Source organism: Prunus persica, chromosome G8, assembly GCF_000346465.2.
Source record: "Prunus persica cultivar Lovell chromosome G8, Prunus_persica_NCBIv2, whole genome shotgun sequence".
Taxonomy (NCBI): domain Eukaryota; kingdom Viridiplantae; phylum Streptophyta; class Magnoliopsida; order Rosales; family Rosaceae; genus Prunus; species Prunus persica.
In genome coordinates, this window is record NC_034016.1 from 10,807,140 (window position 1) to 10,831,155 (window position 24,016).

The 24,016-nt window shown below is 36.5% G+C and overlaps 2 protein-coding genes and 1 pseudogene across 6 annotated transcripts; 1 reads left to right on the plus strand and 2 right to left on the minus strand.

The window, feature by feature from the left end:
* LOC18768406 lies at positions 1,420–3,809 on the minus strand (annotated as a pseudogene).
* On the plus strand, positions 10,794–19,230 carry LOC18768158. Of its 5 annotated transcripts, XR_002272889.1 has the most exons (11): positions 10,810–11,185; positions 11,287–11,388; positions 11,522–11,681; positions 11,775–11,954; positions 12,092–12,226; positions 12,472–12,554; positions 14,807–14,900; positions 15,059–15,158; positions 17,311–17,448; positions 18,819–18,902; positions 19,011–19,230. XR_002272889.1 is itself a non-coding variant. In XM_007200072.2 (9 exons), exons 1-8 carry the CDS (start codon positions 10,929–10,931, stop codon positions 15,146–15,148), a joined length of 1,101 nt encoding a protein of 366 aa, XP_007200134.1. In that variant the 5' UTR covers positions 10,794–10,928; the 3' UTR covers positions 15,149–15,158; positions 17,311–17,793. The 5 variants fall into 5 exon arrangements, 1 of the variants encoding a protein (XP_007200134.1); XR_002272892.1 differs by having other exon boundaries at positions 10,794–11,185; positions 18,819–19,230; XR_002272890.1 differs by having other exon boundaries at positions 18,827–19,230.
* Positions 15,670–21,173, minus strand: LOC18767812 (oligopeptide transporter 4). The gene is made up of 6 exons (XM_007200024.2): positions 20,535–21,173; positions 19,885–19,982; positions 17,824–18,387; positions 17,279–17,531; positions 16,774–16,956; positions 15,670–16,539 (listed from the first exon to the last, which is right to left on the minus strand). Exons 1-6 carry the CDS (start codon positions 21,054–21,056, stop codon positions 15,928–15,930), a joined length of 2,232 nt encoding a protein of 743 aa, XP_007200086.1. The 5' UTR covers positions 21,057–21,173; the 3' UTR covers positions 15,670–15,927.

Genomic DNA, 24,016 nt, shown 5'->3' on the forward strand with positions numbered 1-24,016 from the left:
CGACTCCAATCCCATAATACCGACGTCTAAGCTCTCATCATAATCAACGCCGTCTATATGTTCTGTAATACGGCTCTCATTTATTTGGAAACGACGTTGTTTAGAAGTTCAACGTCGTCTATATTAATAAGTGCGTCGTGAGTAATGAATACATATAAATACAACGTCGACTACATAAATGCCACCGACGTTGTTTCGCATTCAACGTCAACTATATAAATACATACGTCGTAAATAATGACACTGACAACTATTTCCACGTCATCTTTTTTAGAAAAATCGAAGTAGAAAATTTATTTCACGACGGTTGTTTGTAAATAAGAGACGTAGTAGATTTCAATAACGTCGTCTTCTCATGTATTTAAAGACGTCATATTTTTTCTTGTCGTGAAAATTGTATTTGATGGCGTAGTGTTTTAGTTGTCGTCGTTGTATGTCTATCTTGCGGCCTTGTTCTTTTAATATGTGTCATATTTTTCCTTTTTAACGACGGTGATTTGTTTGAGTTGGTCGTCTATTCTCATCCTCGACTATTTTTTAGAACTTTAGCAGACTAAACACGTCTGTTTTTATTTGTTTTCGACGTTGTTTTATTTAACAACGTCTAATATTTATCGTCGTTGTTTGTTTCTGAAAATAGGACGTATAAATTTTGTAATACGACTCTCATATATTTGTAACCGACGTTGTTTCGTTGTTCAACGTCTACTCTATAAATACATACGTCGTAAATAATGACACTGACAACTATTTCCACGTCATCTTTTATAGAAAAATCGAAGTGGAAAATTTATTTTACGACGGCTTTTTTTATATAGGCGACGTAGTAGGTATCAATAACGTCGTCTTCTAATGTATTTAAAGACGTCATATTTTTTATTGTCGTGAAAATGATATTTAACGGCGTCTTATTTTAATTTTCGTCGTTGTATGTCTATCTTGCGGCCTTGTTCTGTTAATATGTGTCATATTTTTCCTTTTTAACGACGGTTTGTTTAGAGAGTTGGTCGTCTATTCTCATCCTCGACTGCTTTTTTAGATCTTTTTGCAATACAAAGACGTCGTTTTGTATTTGTTGATGACGTTGTATATTGTAACAACGACGGTGATTTAGCGTCGTGGTTTATGAGGGAAAAGATGACGGTGGATTCCACGACCATTGAAAAACCGAATACACGACGGTTATTTACCGTCGTCTTTTTGCTTTTTTGTAGTAGTGTCGATATTGCTTAATCCATAATGAAAACGCTTAATCCCAATCAATCGAAAGCTAAGTATGTTTGAAAGTAAAAGCGTGAATGTACAAACCATTATGAACTTTTTATTACTTCCACTAGAAGACACAATAATTTGGTTATGCTTAATCCAATCTCGTGGGGGAAAAGAATGAGAAAGCAAGGGAGAAATACATTGCAACTTTCAGAATCTACAACATTGAAACTGAAAGCCTATACAGCAGCGACCCTTATGCTTTCTTAATTCCAGAGCTTCTGACTTTGGCATTTGCACGGGACTGCCCGTCCACTCCAAACCCAACCTGCATTGCATTGTTTTTACCAACTTCTTAAGAAATAAGGCTTGTCTAATATAGGTCCCTACAATTTCTATTTCCTAGACATATACCAATCATTCTATAAATCTATGTGTAAAACCCAATTTCAAACTTAAATGACCAGTAGGATATAAGAGGTCGTAGTATTCCTATGTTTTTACATCCTTACCATCATACTTCATATTTTATTTATAATTTATTCCAAGCATTTCATTAACTGTCATAATTGTAATTAAAACTCCCTATTAATAGCATATCAATCACCCCATTTCTTTTGGTTGTCATTCCCTCTAACATATGGCCCATTAAAGTTGCAAATAAAAAAAATATGTAAATTACATATCCAATAATGTACATATGAAAAATATAAATATAAATATATACATGTAAATATATAGGTATATTATTTACCAAAAAAAATAACAAAAATAGGTCAATTACTTTGTAATTGAAATTTCCATACATTTTTCATAAATTAAAAACAGGTACACAATAATTTATAAAAACTAGATATATTGTATAATTGAAATTTATGCACGTATTTTATAAATTGAAAATAGGTACATTATTTAGAAGAAAAAAATAAGTTCATTATACTAGGTAAATTGTTTATTAGAGAAAAAAAAGGTACATTATTTAGGAAAGAAAATAGGTTCATTATACTAGGTACATTATTAGAGAAAAAAAAAATAGGTACATTATTTTTAGAGAAAAAATAGGTATATTATTTTGAGAGAAAAAATAGGTACATTATTTTTTTTTTTTTAAAAGTACATTATTAGAGGAAAAAAAAAATAGGTTCATTATACTAGGTACATTTTTAGAGAAAAAAAAATAGGTACATTATTTTGAGAGAAAAAATTGGCTCATTTAAAAAAAATTTGTTTTCATAAAACAAACAATAAAAAGATGATCAAATTATTTTTCATAAAACAAGTAATAAAGAAAAAAATAGGTACAATATTTGGAGAAAAAATAGGTTCATTAAAAAAAATGTTTTAAAAACAAAACAATAAATAGATTATGAAATTATTTTTCAACATAATTAGAATGTACACTATTATTCATTAAACTATAATATAAAAAAATACAACATTAATTCCTATTAAATTATTAATACTTTAAATAGATTACTAGTCGTAATTCATAGAAGGAAAACACCATTAATTCAAAAATAGATTACTAGTTGTAAAATAGATTACTAATACTTTAATGTGGAATTTAATATTAAATTTCAAATAAGTTTCTAAATTAGTTCCTACATCCATTACAACTATTTAGAGATATTTTCAAATTCGATGGGTGTCATTAGTTGCACCTCCCATAACACATTAACTTATAAATATGGGTAGTTTTGGAATCCGAAAAATACAATAAGTCAGATTTTAAGTTATATTAGATAACTTGCTTAGTTGGATTCTAGTCATCGGATATTATTTGAAAAAATTGGGTATTTTAAATAGAAAACTAAAGGAAAGGGTTGTAGGTGAATTTTATGGGTCTAAGCTCAATTTACTGTAAGAAATAATACACCCAGGAAATAATATCATTATCAGGAATTAATCATATCATTAATTGATTGTTCTAACGTACACTGGAAAAGCAAAAGAGCCGGTGCTGTCGTTGGATTGATTAAAATCACTTGATTCAACGGACACCATCCCACGATCCTCGGCAATGCTACCAGGAGGTGGTTCTGTATCCAAGTAATTCTCCTATTCTTCTTCCTCATCCTCATAATTTGTTGTAGGGTAAATATCATATGCTTTTCCAGTCAACCTCTCCTCATTGCTACACCTTTTATCTCTTTTTGTATCCTAACCATAATTAAGCTGTTTTGATCAAACAAAAGCAAACCACTAATCAAGAAATATACAACACTGTCACTAACCTCGCGATTCACAGGCCTTGGTGAGTTTCTTGACGTGCAGCCTATTCTACTGGGGGCTTCTGGTTTGCCATTTTTCACTATGTCGAGTGCTCCATCTTCTTTAAAGCAGAATACTATAAATTCTTCGTCTGCAAAATGTGGCCTGCATCTTGAGTCATTCGAACTCCTACTTTCAACTCGGCAAGTGCCTTTAACCTATTTAGGACTGTGGCTTAATCGTCGTTCTCGGCTACATTTTTTTTGCCTTGACTTCTTTTTCGCATTGGCCTCATTGCCTCTGTTGTCATCCTGCATATCGAAAACCATGTTTCTTATTGGCAGTTGGCGTGCCGCAGGGCAACATCTATTAGCTGCTTCATCATCGATTTAAACAGACAAAAAGAAAAACAAGCATTACCCAATTTGAAATAAATTATCATATGATCAAATAATTAATAAGAGTTTGGGAGAATTACAATTTTGGTCACTCGTGCCAGGTTCAAATTTAATTTTGGTCACCGCACTTTCAATTTTTCGATTTTGGTCATCATACTTTTCATCATCAGCAAATCAAGTCCAATTGAGCAGGGGCATTATTGCCTTTTCCCCCCAGCCCAGCTCTCTTTCTCTCTCGTTCTCTCGCACAGTCATCCTTGTTCATCCAAACCCATATCAAATCCCTCTTCTTCTCTCTCTCTTCTCAATTACCAATCAACAACTTCCATCCCCATCCCAACTCTCTCTCTCTCTCTCTCTCTCTCTCTCTCTCTCTCTCTCTCTCTCTCTCTCTCTTCCAGATCAAGCTATTCTTCCTCCTTAGTGACACCTTTGCCACTCAAACAAGGGTCCTAGTGCAGTGGCCAATTTTCTTTGCTGCCTTTGGTGCCTTCTCTTGGTGCATGTACGAGGTTGGCATGGGCAACAAGATCCAACGATTCAAAAAAAAAACAAAAAAGGTTTTTGTATTTAATTTCATATTTGGTTACATGTTTTTTTTTTTTTTTTTTTGTGAATTGAAGGTTGAAAATTTGATTGTGAGTAGGAGAAGTGAGAGGTTGATAATTTGAAAATTTGTTTTGTGAATTGAAGGTTGATAATTTTCGTGTTTATATTATAATTTTTGGGGTTATAGTTCTTGTAAAAGGCAATAATGCCCATGCACGCATGCAACATATGTGTACTAACTGACGGAATAGGCCAATTAGACTTGATTTGCAGATGACGCAAAATATAATGACCAAAATCAGAAAATTGAAAGTGCAATGACCTAATTTAAATTCGACCCTAACCCTAGTGACTAAAAATATAATTACCCCTAAGAGTTTTAATTTACAAAAGTTTTACATTGAAGGTGACAGAACCCACCCCGAATTCACTATTGGAATCCGAACACTATGGTTGTCCGACATCTAGCAAATGTCGTGCCGACTTTACTAAACTACTCTTGACCTCGTTTAAAACAAAATAAGAAATAGACTTATATCAGAAATCCAATAGAGTCTCCCATTACCCCAAATTAGCCTGTCAAGAAAATAACATAATTAACAATAAGAATCCCAACCATCCAACATGTATAATCTCAAACTAAATAGGATCCCAATCAAATTCCAATGGGCTTCAGGCCCTTATTACAACTCTAACATGGGCTACAAAGCAATGTAATCTAAGAATCAAGTTTACAGTACTGGAATGAAATCTAAAAGCAAAGAGGAAAAAGGGAAATCCTGCAGCTGGAGGAAGGAGAAACAACGGAAAGAATGCCTCAACGTGCTATGCTCGATCTCGTCTCCCTAAGTCTTGGAGGCGCAAAATAAATAAAACGTGAGAATAATTCCTAGTGAGTGGACAAAATTAAAGTTTTCGAACATAACTATACATAGCATACTAACCCCTCTATTTTCACGAACTTTGAAAAACATAAATATACATAATATTTTTAGTTTAGAATTGAGTAATCCAAGAATTCTCTCAAAACATATAATAAAAAACAATCCACCTAAGTACCCAAGGGAAACTGACCATGCACCTGTGAAGTCAAAAAGAAACAGGAAGGCTGGGGAAAATCTTGGGCATACACACCTATAGAGTGCGTAGGCAAAACATATCCTGGCCATGCATGTGTAGAGAGTACTTAACACGCGTACGCAAACCAGGTCATACGCACGTAAAGAGCCCCCCAAAGGGCAATCATCCTGACACACCTCCCAAAGAGTTATATGTGTGCCCTGATGAGTCCTAAGACCTGATTATCCAAAGACAACATGAGAAGGGTGCCTATGGTGGTTTTCAAAACTATATCCTCAAATCCATAACCTCAGTTCATAGTTTTCATAGGTATATACATATATAGATAAAACCAGCTCAAGCATGAAACTTTCATTAATACGATTTCAAACCATAGCCAATACTCAATATATCCACATCCATCATACCATAAATCAAAAATAATTCGATAAACAACAATTTATAAAAATCATAAACCATTTGAAAACATCAAATCATGTTTTGAAAACAAACGTCCAACTCACAGTGATTCAAAGTAAGCTCAACCTTAAACGTGTCCATTCTAAGTAGTACGCAGTGCGTGGACCCCTAATTCGATACATACAAGCATTAGATTCAATAATTATCGAAATCGAAATGTTAAAACGAAACCTTAGATTCCCGACTCTAAGTGTGTGTATGGTGACATCCATCCGGTCAACTGGCCCGCAAGGCCCACGACCTTAGAATCATGATCCGAAGTTCCTATAGGTCAACTACAGTCTACTGAACACATCCTTAAAGTTTGACTTGATCCAACGGTCTGATCATTCCGGATTAAAGGGTCCATAATAGGCGAAACTCATATTGTCAGTCAAACAATCGAATATCGCCAAACCAAGCATGTTGTCATGCTTGGAACGACAGAGAGATGATTATGTGTGTAAAGTACATCTCCGAAGAAGGGCCCAAGAGCTGCCACCGGTCGTGGTGGTTCGAGGGTGTCTTTCGGTGATGAATAATTTCCAAATAGCCGGGCAAGGCCTATAACATTAGAATCAACACATTAAGAGAGCAACTTTGCCTCATGGGCCTTGGTCAAAAAGTGGCATGAAGTGGCCTGAAAATAACAAAAACCGTGAGGGTTTCTTTTTCCCTGGCTGGAGTTATTATGTCTTCCACTGGCTTAGACAGCAGCCAAAACTGGTCCGGTAAGCTAGGGTATGAAAGAATGACGGCCAACGGTGGCCGGCAGAGAGAGAAAGACGGCCGTGAATTTCCTGGTGCATATAGATTGAGTAAATTGTGGTTCTTGCTGCATCTATGTGCATCGTGCACTAATAAATTATTTTCTTGATGCAGTTGTGAGTCTAGGGGAGCGAGGAGAATAGAAAAATAAAGAAAGCCGCCAAATGCCTCCATCATTACCTCAAGGTAGTAGAAGTATTAGGGTATTGTAGTCTTACCAATGTTGTCGAACATGTCATGTTCTTGATAGAGAATGCTTTTGCACTCGAGAAACTTGTTATTGATCCTATCACAAAGTGGGATTGTCATCACACCTAAAAAATAGCGTGCCTGCAACAGTAGAATTTTTATGTTTATAATAATAAATGGGGCAATGCTTGCTTAAACTATGTCGAGAGTAGAAATTGAGTAAACATTATCCATGCTCGTACTAATGTGAACATGGAATGCAAGAGTTATTTCAATCTTTCTTAAATTGCACATTCTCTTTATTATCATACACATAGATAAATTGCATTTCCAAACACAATATATCCTTCACTGCCTTCTTCTTTTCCTCACAGCATTTCTCCCTTCTTCTTCTTCTCTTACTTTTTCCTTCTACTTTTATCTCTGCATGTTGTCGCCTCATTCTTTTTCTCCTAGTGTTTTCTCTCTCTCTCTCTCTCTCTCTCACCTCTTTTAATTTTTTTTCTCCAGCCGTCTCTCTCTTTTTCTTCTTCTTCTCCTAGCGTTTCCCTCTCTCATCTTTTAATTTTTTTTATCTAGTCTTTTTCCTCTTTTCATTTTTCTTCTTCTTCTTCTTCCTCCTTATGCTCTCGCCCTTCTTCTTTCTTGTTCTCCATGCTCTCTCATTCTCCTATTTGGTTCTCGCCGAAACCTGACCTAAACTGCACTGATTTCTCGGCGCGCCAACTGTAGTTGGCCTGTCATCTCCTCGGCTCGACAACGACTTCTTCTTCTTCCTCCTTATGATATCGCCTTTTTCTTCTTCCTTATGCTCTCGCCTTCTTCTCTCTTGTTCTCAATGCTTTCTCATTCTCCTCTCTGGTTCTCCTCGAAACTCGACATCTTGTCTCCTCCACTCGATGACCTTTTTTATTTCTTTTCTTCTTCTTCTTCCTTATGCTCTCTTCTTCTCCTCTCTGGTTCTCTATGCTCTCTCCTTTCTGGTTCTTAATGCTCTCTTCTTCTCCTCTTTGGTTCTCGCCAAAACCCGACATGAATCACATCAATTTCCCGACACATCGATTGTAGTCACACATGTTGTCTCCTCGTCTCTAGGGTGGTCTCCGAAAAAGCCACATCGATGACAAGTGGTTCGGTGGATTATAACACTTCAATAGGACGGCTATCGAACTGTGCCCAGGCCTAAAACAATGTAAATGAAATGAAAAAGCCTTGTTTGGCTTGCGCATTATGATCAAACCCAAAAAATAAATGCTAACTCAAGTCTTCGGCTTACTCATTTGCCTAGCCCTATACCATTGGAGGGCCTAAATCCACGACTGAAATATGCCCAAATCCAAATCCGCCTACCCAAGTCAATGGTGCCGAATTGTCCTCATATTTCAAGTTTAATAGAATTATGGCTAGTTTGGGATTGCTGTCCCTTTAAAAAAAGTTGCTTTTGCTGTGCTTTGAAAATAATTAGCTGCAAAGTAAAGCAACTCCATGTTTGGTAAATAATTCTTTTAAAGTGTTGTTAGTACAAAAATCAGTGTCAAAACTGTTATTATGGCCAGTTTGGGATTGCTGTCACTTTTAAAAAAAGTTATTTTTGCTGTGTTTTGAAAATAATTAGCTGTAAAGTAAAACAACTCAATGTTTGATAATTAATTCTTTTAAAGTGTTGTAAGTACAAAAAACAGTGTTAAAATTGTTTGGTAAATTTTAATATAAAACTGCTTTAATTGTGAATAATGACTCAAATAGATATGATGTTGAAAGTGTTATCCACTAATTATGTGGTAGTAGTGGAGGTGGTGAAAGAGATGGCGATGAAGATGGTGGTGAAAGAGGCGGTGATGTAGTGGTGGTGGTGGGGATGACGGTTGTTGAGGTGGAGGTTGAGGAGGAGATGGTGGATGGTTATTGTGGAGGTGTAGGTGGTGGAGATGGAGGAGGATGAGGTAGTGGTGGTGGTGGTGGTGGAGCGGCAGCAGTAGCTGTGGTGGTAGAGGTGGTAGAGTTGGATGTGGAGGTGAAGGTGGAGGTGGTGTTATTTTTAAAAATGAATGATGGTATTTTGGAAATTAAAAAAATTCATTAAAGACTTATCTCTATTTCTTTTGGTGAAAAAAAAAAAGAAAAAGCAATCCAAATGGTAACTTAATATTGTTAATAAGGTTATTGACTGAAATGGTCCACCAACTATTGCTCGAATTTTATTTTGGTCGACGAACTAAATTTTTCATCTTAATAGTCCTTCAACTTTCTATTTAGTATCAAAATGGCCTTACCATCAAAGTCTGTCAATTATTCTGTGAAATCGAGGGGCAAAACCGTCAAAGTCTGTCCATCCATGTAACTCACCCGATTTCTCTCTTTGTCAATTATTCAGTTGAACACTATTACTTGTCCGCCATAGAATATGGTCATTTATGCCTTTCGAGGCTCTCCCGGGGAAAATTTCTTCACACTGACACATGATGAACAAGCCATAATGAGCCTAAGAAATACTTCACATCTAAGTTATAACAGACCTAGCTATATATAACTTCCTAATTGTCCATGTGCAATAAACTGAACAAAATCATTTGCTGCAACAATGCCTTTAAATTTACAGAAATTGGATCTACGGAACCTCTTCTATGGGAATAGAGGAGCCAAAACCAGCTTGTTGTGGGAACAAATCCATGGATTTAAAGTCTCTAAGGGTTGTTGGCACATTCCTTGAATTTTCTAGAAATGGAAAGAAATTCATTGGTGGGCCATTTTGACAAAACATCTTAGGTGTCCCTATCCATGTAGCAGCATCAGCTTAATGAATCAAATACCATCTTAGGAACTAAATAAGAAAAATTCTAAAACCCTTTGGTTGACAGCTACTAGAAACATAAATTAGGGCAGATTAGAGATTGGTATTTTGAGTTCGATTTTGGGGTTTTGCAATTTTGGAGTTGGAACTTCAATTGGGCTTGTGATTAGGTATTACCTCTTCATCTACTTGCAGCCAACTGATGTCATGGTCGACTCTATCTTCCTTTCTTATTCTCCAATTTCCTTCATATTCATTGCTAATTCTACTTTTGTGATGGGATCTATCTAGCTGGGAGAGGAGGTAGCAGGTGTGTTGAGAAGTTTTTGGTAGGAGAGGAGGGTCGTGGAGGGAGAGAGAGAGAGAGAGAGAGAGCGAGAGCGAGAGCGAGAGAGAGAGAGAGAGTGGTGAGACTCAATTTTTAATTTTTAATTTTATTTTCTAATTTTAATAATAGTTTCCTTTAATTTTTAATTAATTTATTGGGTTAATCGTTTTATTAGTTCCTGAACTTAGACCCGATTTTCATTTGAGTTCTTCAATTTCAAAAATCATTCCCATGGTCCTTTAACTTCAGTTTCGTTAGGACAAATAGTCCTGCCGTCAATTTTGTTAACTTTTTTGTTAAATGTAGGGGCAAAATAATATTTTTGTATTAAATTGATTAAAATATGAATAAAAAATTTAAATTAAACTCTCTCTCCCCTCCTTTATCCCGATTTCTACTCCCCCTAAACTTGATGTTTCTTTGTTTTTTTGGTTAGTTTTTTATTTGATTTTCTTTTATTGTTATTTGAAAGATATAATTTTTTATTCATTTTTTTAAATATAAAATACTATTTTGCCCATGTATTTAACAGGTTAACAAAATTGACGGCAAAACCATTTGTCATAACAAAAGTGAAGCTAAAGGATTACGGGAACGATTTTGGAAATTGAATGATTCAAATGCAAATCGGGTTTAAGTTCAGGGACTAATAAAACGATTAACTTGTATAATATTTTAATTTATATGGACAGTTTTACTCCTCAATTTAACAATAAAATTGATAGACTTAGATGATAAACCAAAATGATATTGTAGCAATAGTTGAGAGACTATTTCGGTCAGTAACCCTTGTTAATATATATTTTTTTGGTTACAGTAACCCTTGTTAATATTAGATGTCACTCAATTTTGCAAGGTTTATACAGCAGATCTCTTCCTTTGGAGAAGTCCCGCCAGAGCATTCTCTCGCTCCGAGTGTCGCTGAACTCTTCACAGTCAACTCTCTCCTCTGAAACGACGCCGTCAAATGCCTCTTTCTCCTCCTGGAAGATGGAGAACCTGCATCTTTGCCTCAATGGCTCCGCTACTGCGAGCCCGAAGCTTCAGATCAGACGCAGCGTTAGAAGCTCTGGCCAAAGCCTCTCAAGACAAAGTCCCCAACTTGCTTCTCTACAACTACCCCTCATTCTCTGGAGCTTTCTCTGCCCTCTTCGCTCACCTCTTTCACTCTCGCCTCAACCTCCCTTGTCTCACTCTGCCTTTCTCTTCCGTCGAACCCTTCAGGTCCAATCTCTCTCTCTCTCTCTCTCTCTCTCTCTCTCTCATATTTTCTTAGCATCCAAACATCCCCGTAGCATAATTGTTTGTTTGTTTTGCTTTTACAGGATTGATGATTTGTGTATTGAAGGGCTGGAGAGATGCTATCTTCTTGATTTTCTTGGCCCAAAAGGATTTGCAGTTAAGTTTGCGCGGAGAGCTTTGTGCGAGTGAGTTTCGATTTTGCACTGCAGTGATCAATTTGTTTTAAATGCAAGTAAATTTGTGTTAGTGATGGAGTTGTAGTTGTTGCCTAGTGGTTTTGTTTATGATTGGAAATTATTGGTTTTGGAATTTGATTAGGGTAATTTCCTTTGATCATCGGAAAAGGGTGCTTCCACAGATACCCTCCGAGGAAGATTGTCCAAAGAACCTCAAATTTCATGTGAATCTTGAAAAGAGTAGCTCTACTGCTGTGTATGACTACTTCTCCACTATACTGGCCGGCAGTGAGTATCATAATGTAAGTTGGATTAGGAGTCCTTTTCATTTGCAAATTAGGTATATATAAATGGTATATTAAGATTCATTTTTATTTTGCTTTGGTTGAAATTAGGGAATGGATGTAAGTTTATTAGAACCCGAGGACAGAGATCGTGTAGAAATGGTACTTAAGTACATCGAGGACGGAGATCTTCGGCGGTGGAGCTTACCGGATATTAGAGCGTTTAATATTGGACTTAGTGAATGGCGCTCCAAGTTGAATTGTGTTACTAATCCATACATGTACGAACAGGTTTGGAAATCTAGTTCATTTAGTTATTTTATTTTGAAAAACAATGCACATGTCCATCCCCTGAAAAACTTATAGGTTCATTTGCAGTTTCTGTGTCCAGTTGTGAGGTAACTTGTTTAAAATCATCCTTGTTGCAGTTACTGGATATAAGTGCTGTGGATGCTCTCGCTAAGGGAAACGCTTATAATTCTATTCGCCAGAAAGCTGCAAATAAGTTACTGGATAATGTTTTGAAAGTAAGGTTGGGGAGAGGATTTTATGGGGAGTGTCTGGTAAATTATTGATCTCTCCCTTTCAAATGATATTTCCCATGTGCTATTTTATTATAACTATTTACATTGGTGATAATGGTCTTGTAGGATTGTCCACTTGACATGGAAGTATTTCATGCCATTTATTATGTGATGTGATTAGAAACTTTGCTTTCTTGATTTGTCTGCATCTAGGTTTTTTTTCCCCTAGTTTAATCTGTTGGAAATATCTAAGTGGATTTTTAATTCTGACATTTTCATTACAGGGAGTTCGAGCTCACGTGAATTCTGAGCTAAGTGATGAAATCGGCAAGCAGCTTAGTGTAAAAAGTGCTGCTGCTGGTCTACGGTAATTTAACTACAAAAAGTGCTTCTCTATTTACAATTTCACATTTTCATAGAGAATTTGTTCTTTTAATATAAAATGATTTCTTCATTTGCATGCAGATTCCCATCCATATAATTAAATGTGAAAATTGTTTATGGATCTTCCATGCAGTTGTATTATATTGTATGATGCTCCGGCCCCAAATTAGTTCACATTACTAGTTGACTGGATCTTTTTAATTGCATGAACCTCAATTATGCAAGGTTCTTAGAGCCATAGAGCTGCTTTGATCTTTAAATTGGCCAAGATAAGAGTTGCCATAATGACTTTCAATAAGATGCTTCAAGGTGACGAGGACATCTTTGTCAAACCCATTAGGATTTACAAACGAAAGAGATGGAAGAGGGAATTATTAATTAGTTTCCTAATTTATTTGTTAGTTCCTAGGTTCTCTAAGTTTTCCAGATTTCATTAGGATTTTTAGTTTTTCCAGATTTCAGTAGGATTTCTAAGTTTCCTATTTTATTTGGATTAGGATTTCTTTCCTAGAATAAGTTTAATTTTCCTTTTCACTCTAGGGTTAGATTATTATAAATACCCGTCTATGTAATTCATTATGGAGTTGAGTTGTTATATAAAGAAAAGCTTATTTTCCAGAGATTGGAGACTACTTGGTGTGAAGCCAAACCCCTGGAGTGATTCCAGACGTATCCCTTTTGTTCTATTTTCTGTTTTCCATTGTTTTCGCTTCCACTAAACTACCTAAATATCAATTCACCCATATCCTACATCACAAGATTTTGGTTCAGGCCTCATAGAGTAAGAGTTTCCCTACTGATGCCAGTACTATGTTGTTGAAGAGTAATATGATCATAGAGCAAGACATGTATGGAGGTTGTAGCAACAGTTTGCTTAGAAGAGACATATGCTCTTGTACAACACAAGACAAAGCCTATTGGTCATCTAATAAGAAGGCCTTTGTGGTCCAAAGAGAAATACCCATGGTAGTGTAAGACTCAGTCAATGAAAAATACTAGTAATAAGTAAATAACTCAAAGAGTAAATCCAAGAGTTAATGTTAAGTTTCATTAAGAGTCGTATCTTGGGCCTTAGAAAAACACAATGTCTTTCTAAGTTCTCTAAGAGCGTTTTATTATTTAATGAGTCTTTTATATGCCTAGGAGGTTTTGGAAGTTATATTTGAAGTCTATAAGTAAGGGTATATTTTATAAAGAAAATTAGATTTCCGTGAACACAAAAAGTGTTGTTGAAAGCTTGTTCCTTAATATATCTCCGTTTACTTCTCTTTCTTATCTCTCCCATTGTTATATATTTCAGTAATTTCTTTAAAATTTGCCCCAAGTCTTACGTTTCCCTGTACCTTTTTTATTTACTACTACCATCTAAAGTCCACCACAATCTAGGCAACAGCCCACTCTGTTTTGTTTTACATCATATTGTTGTAAGAACTGAAACGTCTGCTTCTTTCTTCAAGTACAATGGTTAAACTTGAAACTTTTATATAGAGTTGGAGATTTTTCTCAATATTTTGAAGGCAATAAGAAGGCACTCAATGTGTGGATTGAAAATTTGAAGGAGCGACATTTTTCAGAAAAACTCATTTTCTTAGTAAGAGTCAACGTGTTCGGGTCTTAGAACAGCTCATTTTCTTTAAAGTTCTCTGAGATCTATTACCGAAGGAGATTTTTATTATTTACTGAGTCTTTTAGTATTATTTATAGGAGTTTTTGGGATTTGGTAGTTCTGTTTGAGCCTATAATATATCATTTATAGCAAGTCAAATTTTGATGAATGAAAATAAAGTGTAGTTCAACGAAAGTGGTGGTAGTGGAGATGGAGTTTTCTTCTTATCATGCTAGTATGTAATTTTTATTCAGGTGTGCTAACGAACTTTTAGCAAATTATCTAACTTATGAGATGAAAAGCAAGCATTTAGCAAGATTTACTATCTTGAAACTTGTCATATGTATATTGGTTAGTTGCATATTTCATTTACAAATCTAAAACTGACAGAAAGCTTGTATTCTTAAGGTCCTGGCTTAGGATTTGGGTAGTGGGATTATGGTTCCATTTGAAATGTTTTCCTTGACTCGGATATGCCATTTCCTGAAAGTCTGATTACTCTCTTTTTCTTTTCATTTACCAATGATAGTTTACAAGTTATAAAATGTTAGTGGAGGAACTTGAACCAAGTATCTTTTGTTGGATTAAGTTTGTAATTGTCTTAAGAGTGTTTACATTCATGATGCCAGGCCTATAGGAGCTGTTATATTCATGCAGCGGAAAAACCTAAAAATGTGCTTAAGGAGTACTGATAGTTCCACTGATACCTCTGAAGTTGCAAAGGTGTGGCTTCAGTAATAATGTGACCTCATACCGTTTTGTACTACTTTAACTTTTTTTTTTTTCCTACTTTTCATACACTATTGAGTTTTATTGATTTTTTTTTCTTCTTCATCATTATCATTATTAATATTTATAATAACGCAACATGACATGTGAAGGCATATGGAGGAGGAGGCTCGCCAAGTTCTAGTTCCTTTATTATAAGGATGGACGAGTACAATCAGTGGATCTCGGAAAATTCAAGATGAACATGTCAAGGTGTGAAACACTATTGTTAATCCACAAAGTTGTTGAATTACCTGACCACCTCTTTCTCTGACGTTTCTATTTGTGCTATAAATACTGAGATTACATTCAAGTATTCTTCCTGTGTCATTTTCATATAGGCAATTTGATATTTGCATGCACCCACTTTTGAATATAATCACATAAATGCAAAATTGGATAGTTGAAAGCATTACCATCACTGACTATCACAGGGTTCTACCATATCCGTTCTAATGTGCATTGTTGTTGCAGTTAGTTTTGGTCAAGCCCAGTGAGTGAGTCTAATAGGTTCTGGAAAATAGTTTGAACTTTGAACTTCCAAGTGGTTGTCAATGATTTGGAACAGGATTTGGTGAGTGCCCTGTTAATTTGTATGTGGGCTAGATCAATAAATTAGTGGATGATAAGATTAGTCTGAAATTATTCATACACTATGAGTAAGATTAAGTTCTATATGGCTTTGAGGGCTTGAAGTAATAGGTTTTTCCCTTACAAAGAGATATGAGGTCTGCAAATTCCTCTGAAGTAGCCATTTTCAAATTGATTGCTAATCAACAGATGTATTTGATACAGAGGTAACATGTTTATGTATATTGTTTCTGCATTTGTATAACAAATAGCAAGTTAATGAATCATGTTTTATCTCATTATGAGACAACTAAAACCTCTTCTGCTTCGTCAGATTCAGTTCTAATACTTGCTAATTCTGCACTACGACATTTTAAAAATGATATCACATGTAACTGGAGATACGGTTTTATTAGTTCACTGGACAACCGTCAACAACGATGCCCTTGGCGGTTGGACAAGTTGCCAAGGTACAGTGTTCACCGTTTGTACCCCACCAGGCCACACTTTTATTTTCCATTCCTACTGAAAGGTACAATAAAACTGCCATGAAAGCCAACCCAGCATCCAGTGCCGCTGAAAGGACATAATTGTACCTCTGCCACCACTTCTTCCTGTAACGGAAGACAAAAAAATTGAAAATTGTTCCGACTATAATCCAGGAATTGTAGTTCAATGCTGTAGCTGGAGGCATTGATGCTGTTGCTCCCAGAAGGACTGGAAGATTAATCAGGCGTATCCAATTTTGCTTTGGGTATGCCTTATGCAGTACCCAAACAATAACCGGTCCGACTGCACCTCCAAGGAAGAACCAGTTTATGGCTCCATAGATTCCAAGAGTTCCAAATATACGTTTAGGTCCCGCCAAACCCCAAATCACAGAAGCATCAAAGAAAACTCGGTCACCTGGGCATGTCCAAGGACTATCTGAATGAGGATCATCCACACATATATTTGTGATAGAGTTCAGCAACCAATGTGCTACTGCAAGGTTGACGGTTCCAGCAAGAATCGTTCCGATGAACTAGGCATACATGTAAGAAATACATCAGATATATTCTAAAAAGTAAAGTGATGATATACTGGAATACGTTGTTCCAGGTTGTCCTTTACTCCAGCCCTCTGCTATTTGTTAAGAGGCACCATTTCCAGTAAAATCTCAATTCTTTCACAAGAATATTTAAGAAGTTTCCAACTATGCCTTTAGCGTTATTCATTCTATCTCTCTGTATGTTGATATTATGAAATTTTAACATACCTGAACCAAAAACATTGATCTTGGAGGGATCTTCATGTAATGTCCGAGCTTGAAATCATTCAGAAAGGAGACTGCCTGAGCCATGCTCATGTAGCCATAAGTTTTGAAGCATACATTGGCTATTGGTCTTCCTGGTAATATGATTCCCATGATGTACTCTGTTATTATGTTTAGCCCTGGTGTCTGTACACGGGGGATCAGAACATAAGTGAGTTTTACAGAGTTCTAAAAAAGGGTTTGCAGTGATGTTCCCTGCGATATATAGATATGATTACATCTATCTACGGTTGTGTACTACTAAAATATAGTTTTGTATCATGCAAGTTTTTTTTATAGACCACATGAAATGAGAATCTGGTACTCTGGTATAGGCTAACTTGCATGGAAAACTCCAGTCGACTACTTGAGATAAGTTGTTACGTGAAAGCATGGATATGTTGATAAGTTTAACTTTTATATATCTTTTGCTGCAAATTAAATACAAAACAGCAAATGTCTGACTCACCTGGTTTGTTGTTGCTGTTATGATGCTGATAGGAAGGGTGAATGCAAAGGCCATGGCAGCAGCAAATAGGAGTCCCCACCATGGCATCTGAACCTGATCATTCAAGAAAATACAGAGTACAAGAGAAACTGCAACTGTAATGATGAGCAACGTGTAAAACCACCAGGAAGGTATGTCCTTGTATCTTCTCATCAATCTTGTATGGATATCTTCCTTTCCTTTGTAAGAAGCACGATAGCGATCAAGTATCTCTCTGCCCATTTAGTTGTACATCAAAATGTAAATGAGTTTTAATATTTCAAATTAAGAACCAGATATGGGAGAATAGTTCTTTTGTGAGTTGATTTAAAAAAAGGTCATATTTGTATCTCTTTTAATCTGTATACCTGTGATAAGAGATTGAGAATAACTGGTGGAAAAAAAGTAGAGTTCTCTTGAATTTTATACGCTAAAGTTTCTCCAAAATCTTGGTTGTATGTCAAAAAATTTATATGTGATAACATAAAGAAGTTTTGCATCTCTCTAAGTTATAAGCAGTATTTTACCTTCCATAGAATAAGGCTACATGTGTGAGGGTGGAGGCAATGGTTGCAAAACCAAAGCCATAACTGAGAGCAAAAAAGGTGCTCAAGTGAATCCGTCCTTGCTCCTTATACTTTGGAATATCTAACTCAAAATTTTCATTGACTATAGCTGTTATGTTGTAATCTTGACCTTGCGCTGTAAACAAGTGCGAGGAAAAAATAGGAAACCTTTGTGCAGTGTACAAGTCCAGTCCCCAGTATGCTATAGGGATTGCGAAGTAGAGTATCAATGCATAGCCCGCAAAAACATTGACGATGACGAAAAAAGGGGAGATGAGAGGGCTGAACAAGAAGGATGCCACTGCTGACCAGTCAAGTGTCAGGGCTCCAACTCCAAGGCCTCTCATGCCTGAGCCAATCTGCTGGGCTGTAACTGACTTGGAGAATAGCCAGCAAACCCATGATATGTTTGTGAGTGTTGTGAAGAGATAACCTGGGAAAGCATACCAAGTAAAACTGCAAACTAGAGCAATTAGGAAGAACTTTGCCCGTGACATGCGTTGCTCATCTTTCTCATGCAAGGCCCTGCAAGTTAAATATAAAAATGTAGTCAGCCGTCTGATGAGAATGAATGTTCGTAAATATTGATCCAATATTGGATGCTAGGAACTGAAGATTTTGAACTACATTATAATGAATTTGGCATGTCTCAATTGGTTTGGGATGTATAGATGGATGACTGCCCTTATAAGATAGTATTGAATACTAAGCAGATAATGACTTTGGTTGAAGTTAGCAGAAATGTCTGTTGAGACTGAAAGCATGGGAAATATGTGGAGGCTATGCATGTTTTGGTTAAGGTCTTGAGAAAACATATGAATATGATTTATCGCAGAAGTAAGTTAGTGGAACGAAAAAAAAAATGATTTGGCACATAAACACCAACTAGTAGGAAATAATTTTTCTTCATTGATCTGTATTTTGAATTTTGTAACCAACTTTTCCACTGCTTTTAGGTCTGCAGTTGACAACATGAATTCTGCTACTGCTGAAGTCTGAGGTTTTCAGCCCTACGAAGTTAAAAATGAAAAAGGAATGAGGTATCCATGGCTGATCTGTTTATCAGCTAGAACCCTTCCACTACTCGCAGTCCTTCGTCGACAACACTAATTTTTGTTATTGCTATTTATAACCCCATGATAATACAGGAAACGCAGAAAGTTTAAGTTGTTTGAAGTGCATTTTGGTTCTACACAGGAATGAGTTTTTCCGGTGTTTAAAACAGCTGGAAAAGAACATGTGGCTGTTGGGATTTTTTTTTTCCTTTCGATATCCATTCCTGTATCTATCGTTGCCCATTTGAATAATCAGCAGACAACAATGTAAAGGAAAATGGAAAAACTTGTCCGGCTGTGCCCATTTAAGATTCCAATTGACTCATCCTAGATGACTTTGATTTCTTGTCTACAAGGGCAACTAAGTAACAGGCAGCTGCATTTGTTGTGTTGACTCACAATGGATAAATAACAATCAATACAAATTCGAGGGTAACATCATCGATGCATATTTCAATCTTCAATTGGAGGGACTCCAAATTTTTCAAGACCTCAAGCTTAGAAAAGTATTAAATTTGAAAATTCTTACCAAGAGTTATGCATTTGTTGGTTAGTCGTGTTTGCGTGTACAAAATTCTCAATAACGTGTCTCTCACGTTTATTACATCATTTGAGTAGCACATAGTTATAAATGTGAGATACCAGTTTCATGTAATGCACAATGGAATCTTTTTTTGTTGTCATGAAGCATATATGTCGTCGTTATGGATGCATGTATTATCTATCATGTGATAAGAGAGATAGAAACAAAGAATAAATTTTACAGGAGAAAGTAGCGAACAAGAGGTAAAGTTGACTAAAACAATACCGAAAGCTAATTTCCTTAGACAGCACAGACAACATATGAGACTTACATATACAAGTAACATTTAATTTTATTGGATTTATCATGGTTTGCTCGTCTATTTGAAGAAAAAGGTTTGGTAAAATTCTTATGACATGTTTGGCAAAGGAAAAGGAGACATACCGGAAAAGAGAGACCTGAACGAGTGTGTTGGGCCACCACATATGGGCGGGCTCAACAACGTACTTCCTTAACAGTCCAGCCCAACCATATCCTAACACCTACATGTCATTTTCTCAAATTACCACAAAACATATCAAAGGGTAAAAGAATCTCACGCTAAAAAATAAAACTATTTGTACCATCTCAACTAATCATTTAGTATATTGCGGTTAGAAAATAAAACTATTTGTTATCCAATTATTTAGTATTCTGTTTTTGTAATGAATTTTAAAGGCGAGAGACTCCAAAACACCGTATTGACAGGGATTGCAAATGATTCCAGCCCACCATTATAGAGACCCGCCACCATCACATGTGGAAAAAAATTCATAATAATCTTATCTCATCAATCAAACAAAAAAGTAATAAAAAAGAAAAGAAAAAAGTGTTTTCAAATCTTCTTTTCGTTATAAGGAAGAGGAAAAGTTCTCTCACCAGCCAACTAGCAGCTAATGATACAGATTACTAACCCACCATCTAATTTTTTATTGGCCATGTTGGGCAGCTCCAAAGAAACCCACTTTCTATGAACTTGTGCTTCCGAAAAACAAAGAAAACAGAAAAAAAAAAAAAACAAAAATTTCAAAAAAAGTTAATTAAAAATAATATACCTGGGTAGTGATGATAAGGAGCCAACTAGCCAGAAGAGAGATTTTCCGGCGATAAAACGCTTTGATTATGTTGACAATCCCAACAGCATAAGCTGAGCCAAGTCCAAAAGCACTTCCAGCGTTAGCAAATATGGTAATGAGGACGTGCTCTTTTATGTTGAAAGGACCCGGGTTGAGAGAAAAGGACCGGGACCCGAACCCGGGTATGTGGAATTTGTTTGTTGGGAGCACTTTGGCCATGAAGTTGCCAATGGGGAGGGTTGAGACTTGGACAGTGATTTGGGTGATGATGAGAGGCTCAGTTCTGTAGGAGAAGAATTGGTTGAGAAATGAGAGGAGGGCACATGAGAGAAGACCCAGGAACCACATCCGGAAGGTCCATACGGGTAGAGTCGGGTCGTCGGTGTTGGTCACGGTTAGCCGGACTTGTTCGATGGGAGACACGTCATCGTCTTCGGCGTCGGAGTCTAGGGGCTTGGGGGTGGTGTTAGAGTTGGGTGGTTCTAGTTCTAGACTGCCCATTGAGGATATGGATCAAGAGAAAGAGGGAACAAAAGAGAGTGTTAAGGTTTGTTTGTTGTTTGTTTTGTAAGAAGGGTTGGCTTTATAAGTTTGTTTTTGCATTTTTGCACGCTGTGAAATAAAAACTAGAAAAGAAAGAAGTCAATTATTTAAAAAAAATTATGATTTTAAGTCAAGTTTGGAGTCTCTATTATAAAGTTTGAATATATAGAAAGTCAATACTATGGTTTTTGTTTTTTTGAGAATCTTTCTTATTGAGATGGACGATAGCATATTAAACTCACACACACTACACGGATATTAGAATTTGAACCTAAATCTTACCTAAGGGAGTAAATACTCCAAACCACTACACTAGTGGCTTCTTTGCAGAATTAATTATGGTTATGCATATTGATATGTGTTAAATATTGATAATGGTAGTGCAGTTACACCTTGGGTTAAAATGGTGAGCAAAAATATTTCCTAACATGACAGATTTTTTCTTCAAACTTCAGACTTCAATATTAACAGAAGAAATATCACTAAACTGAAGAGTTACTTGGTGACTTTTCTTGGTATGAAGCAAAATGTATTCATTATATAAGTTGCTAAATTTCGTGGATGATCTCATTGAATCTTGACCATATTAGTAAACAAAATACAAAAAAATTATAAGGATCATCATTATTATAGTAGGAATTTTTTGACTCATGCAATAGATCATAGTAAATTATTATTATTTTTGTTTCTCTCTCTCTGGCCAATGCTTCCTGGGACAACTTGATAAACTTTATAGAACATAAAATAAATTAAAGATGCACAACATTATTGCTCTATCCAGAAGGGAGACCGAAAGAGGGGACAATTCATACAAGCAAAATCTCCAACAAGATTCTAACGTGAAAGCTTGCTTTTGTCAACCATCCATTTTTTAAGATTTTGTTTTATTTCTAATAGCCCATCAAAACTAGCTTTACAAAATTCAGCTGGAGTATTTTTGCTCGCCATTTTAATCAATGTGTACCTTCATTATTATTCTTAACACTTGACGTGTATCTATTGATATAACCATGATTCCATAAATACAAGGCAAAGAGTTAACAATGGCTATGATTATGCTAATGGACTCGTGTCAAGTGTTGAGAAGAGTGGTGAGAGTATATATTGGGTTAAAGTGGTGAGCAAAAATATTTCCAAAATCCAGAACAGCTCTAATTACAACAACTGAGTCATTCTATAGTGACAACCTTATCTAAAGCATTGATCCAACGACTAAAATATATGGCCTCATTTAAGGGCTTAGATAAGACCATCACTTCTTTCAAATAAATAAATAAGATCAGGTCATCACTATAAACCTAATGCAACTGAATAATAAACATTCCCAAGAACAACTAGGCCCATAATGAAAGGACCCGCCCCGAATTTCTCAAAAACCGAGGCGGATCCTGTGGATTTCCCCACTTAGTAAAGACCGAGACTTTCTGCCGAAATTTCGGCAGAGTCTCCCCTATAAATTGGACATTTCCCAAAATTACAACCTGCATAAAAACACAATTTAATATCCACAACTAGCAGCATGCACAATATAATTTCATGCAATTCACATAAAAGGCCTTCGGCCTTCTAATAATTCTCAACTACCAAGCCTGCTAACAAATCAATTCATGCCTTAAGCAAGGCAAACGATAAATTTAAATATAAATTATGACTAACATTTAGTCTGCGGCTGCACCTAATAACCTTAGGCTGCCTACGTACCCTCATTGAGGGATCAAGCCACACGTAGTTCTTTCCTTAAAACCCAATTCCACACATAGGCATTACCTTATTTTATTTCTCTGTATTTCACATAATCTCCCCATAGGCCGGTAAAACCAACGCCACGTATGGGACCTGTCAACAAGCCGGATAACCTACGCCACGTGCGACCATACCATACCATCACAATATCTCCCCATACGCTGGTACAACCAACGCCACGTATGGGGCCTGTCTCAACGCCGAATAACCTAAGCCACGCGAGACCTAAACATCATATCACAAATCTCCCCATACGCCGGTACAGCCAACGCCACGTATGGGGTCTGTCGACAAGCCAGATAACCTACGCCACGTGCGACCTCAACATATTATCACGTAATCTCCCCATACGCCGATACTACCAATGCCACGTATGGGGCCTGTCTGCACGCCGGATAACCTATGCCACGTGGGACCTAACTTTCACGGGGTAGTACGTGTAGTGTAACCAAAATCCGGGGATGTGCCTAAGGTAGTGCGTATAGCACTTCAAACTGACATTCTAGACTCTTTTATTATCTTTACAAACATATACAAATATATAATTTAATTCTAATATTGTGTAAACCTCAACAACAGTCTAGCACCCGATAATCCCCCTGGAAAGGTGAGACTACTCCGGAAGACTCACGGTCAACTAAGAGTCAAACTACCCTAACCCTGGTCAAACGGGCCAACGGAGCCCACGACCTCTAAATTTCGATCCGAAAGTTCCTATGGGTTCTATAAGGTATAGGACACTCGTCCTGCAAGTTTGGTCCTGATCGGAGGGTCGGATCGCTCACGATCGCACGATCTGACGGTTATTATAAAACAAAAACTTTAAATTATTTATTTGGAACATCCGAGGCTCCGATTCACAATCCTTGAATTCCTACACGATCCTAGAAATACCTAGATTAACATATATTATATTTGAGACCATCCAACGGTCCCAACCTATCGAACCCGGATAACGCGTAATATGCGAAAATCTGTTCGATAGTCAAACAACGTCCGAATTGAGATCCGCGAAATCCTACACACTCTTGACAACCTAAGGATCTCATCGAGACACAGTGCTACTTCACTACCCTCGCCCACAAGCCGCCACACGCGCCGGCAGCGTCAGGTGTCCAAAGCGATTACGCATCGCCGGAAAATCTCAAAACCATGGCCCCAAACTCCTACCCTAG

Excerpts from the sequence above, each read along its gene's own strand:
- LOC18768158 (XM_007200072.2), top strand. The coding sequence starts at position 10,929 with ATGCCTCTTTCTCCTCCTGGAAGATGGAGAACCTGCATCTTTGCCTCA. Across the intron at positions 11,955-12,091 it reads ATCCATACATGTACGAACAG|TTACTGGATATAAGTGCTGT; the intron begins GTTTGGAAATCT and ends TCCTTGTTGCAG. Across the intron at positions 14,901-15,058 it reads ATACCTCTGAAGTTGCAAAG|GCATATGGAGGAGGAGGCTC; the intron begins GTGTGGCTTCAG and ends TGACATGTGAAG.
- LOC18767812 (XM_007200024.2), bottom strand. The coding sequence starts at position 21,056 with ATGGGCAGTCTAGAACTAGAACCACCCAACTCTAACACCACCCCCAAG. Across the intron at positions 19,983-20,534 it reads TCCTTATCATCACTACCCAG|GTGTTAGGATATGGTTGGGC; the intron begins GTATATTATTTT and ends AATGACATGTAG. Across the intron at positions 18,388-19,884 it reads GTTCAGGTCTCTCTTTTCCG|GGCCTTGCATGAGAAAGATG; the intron begins GTATGTCTCCTT and ends TTTAACTTGCAG.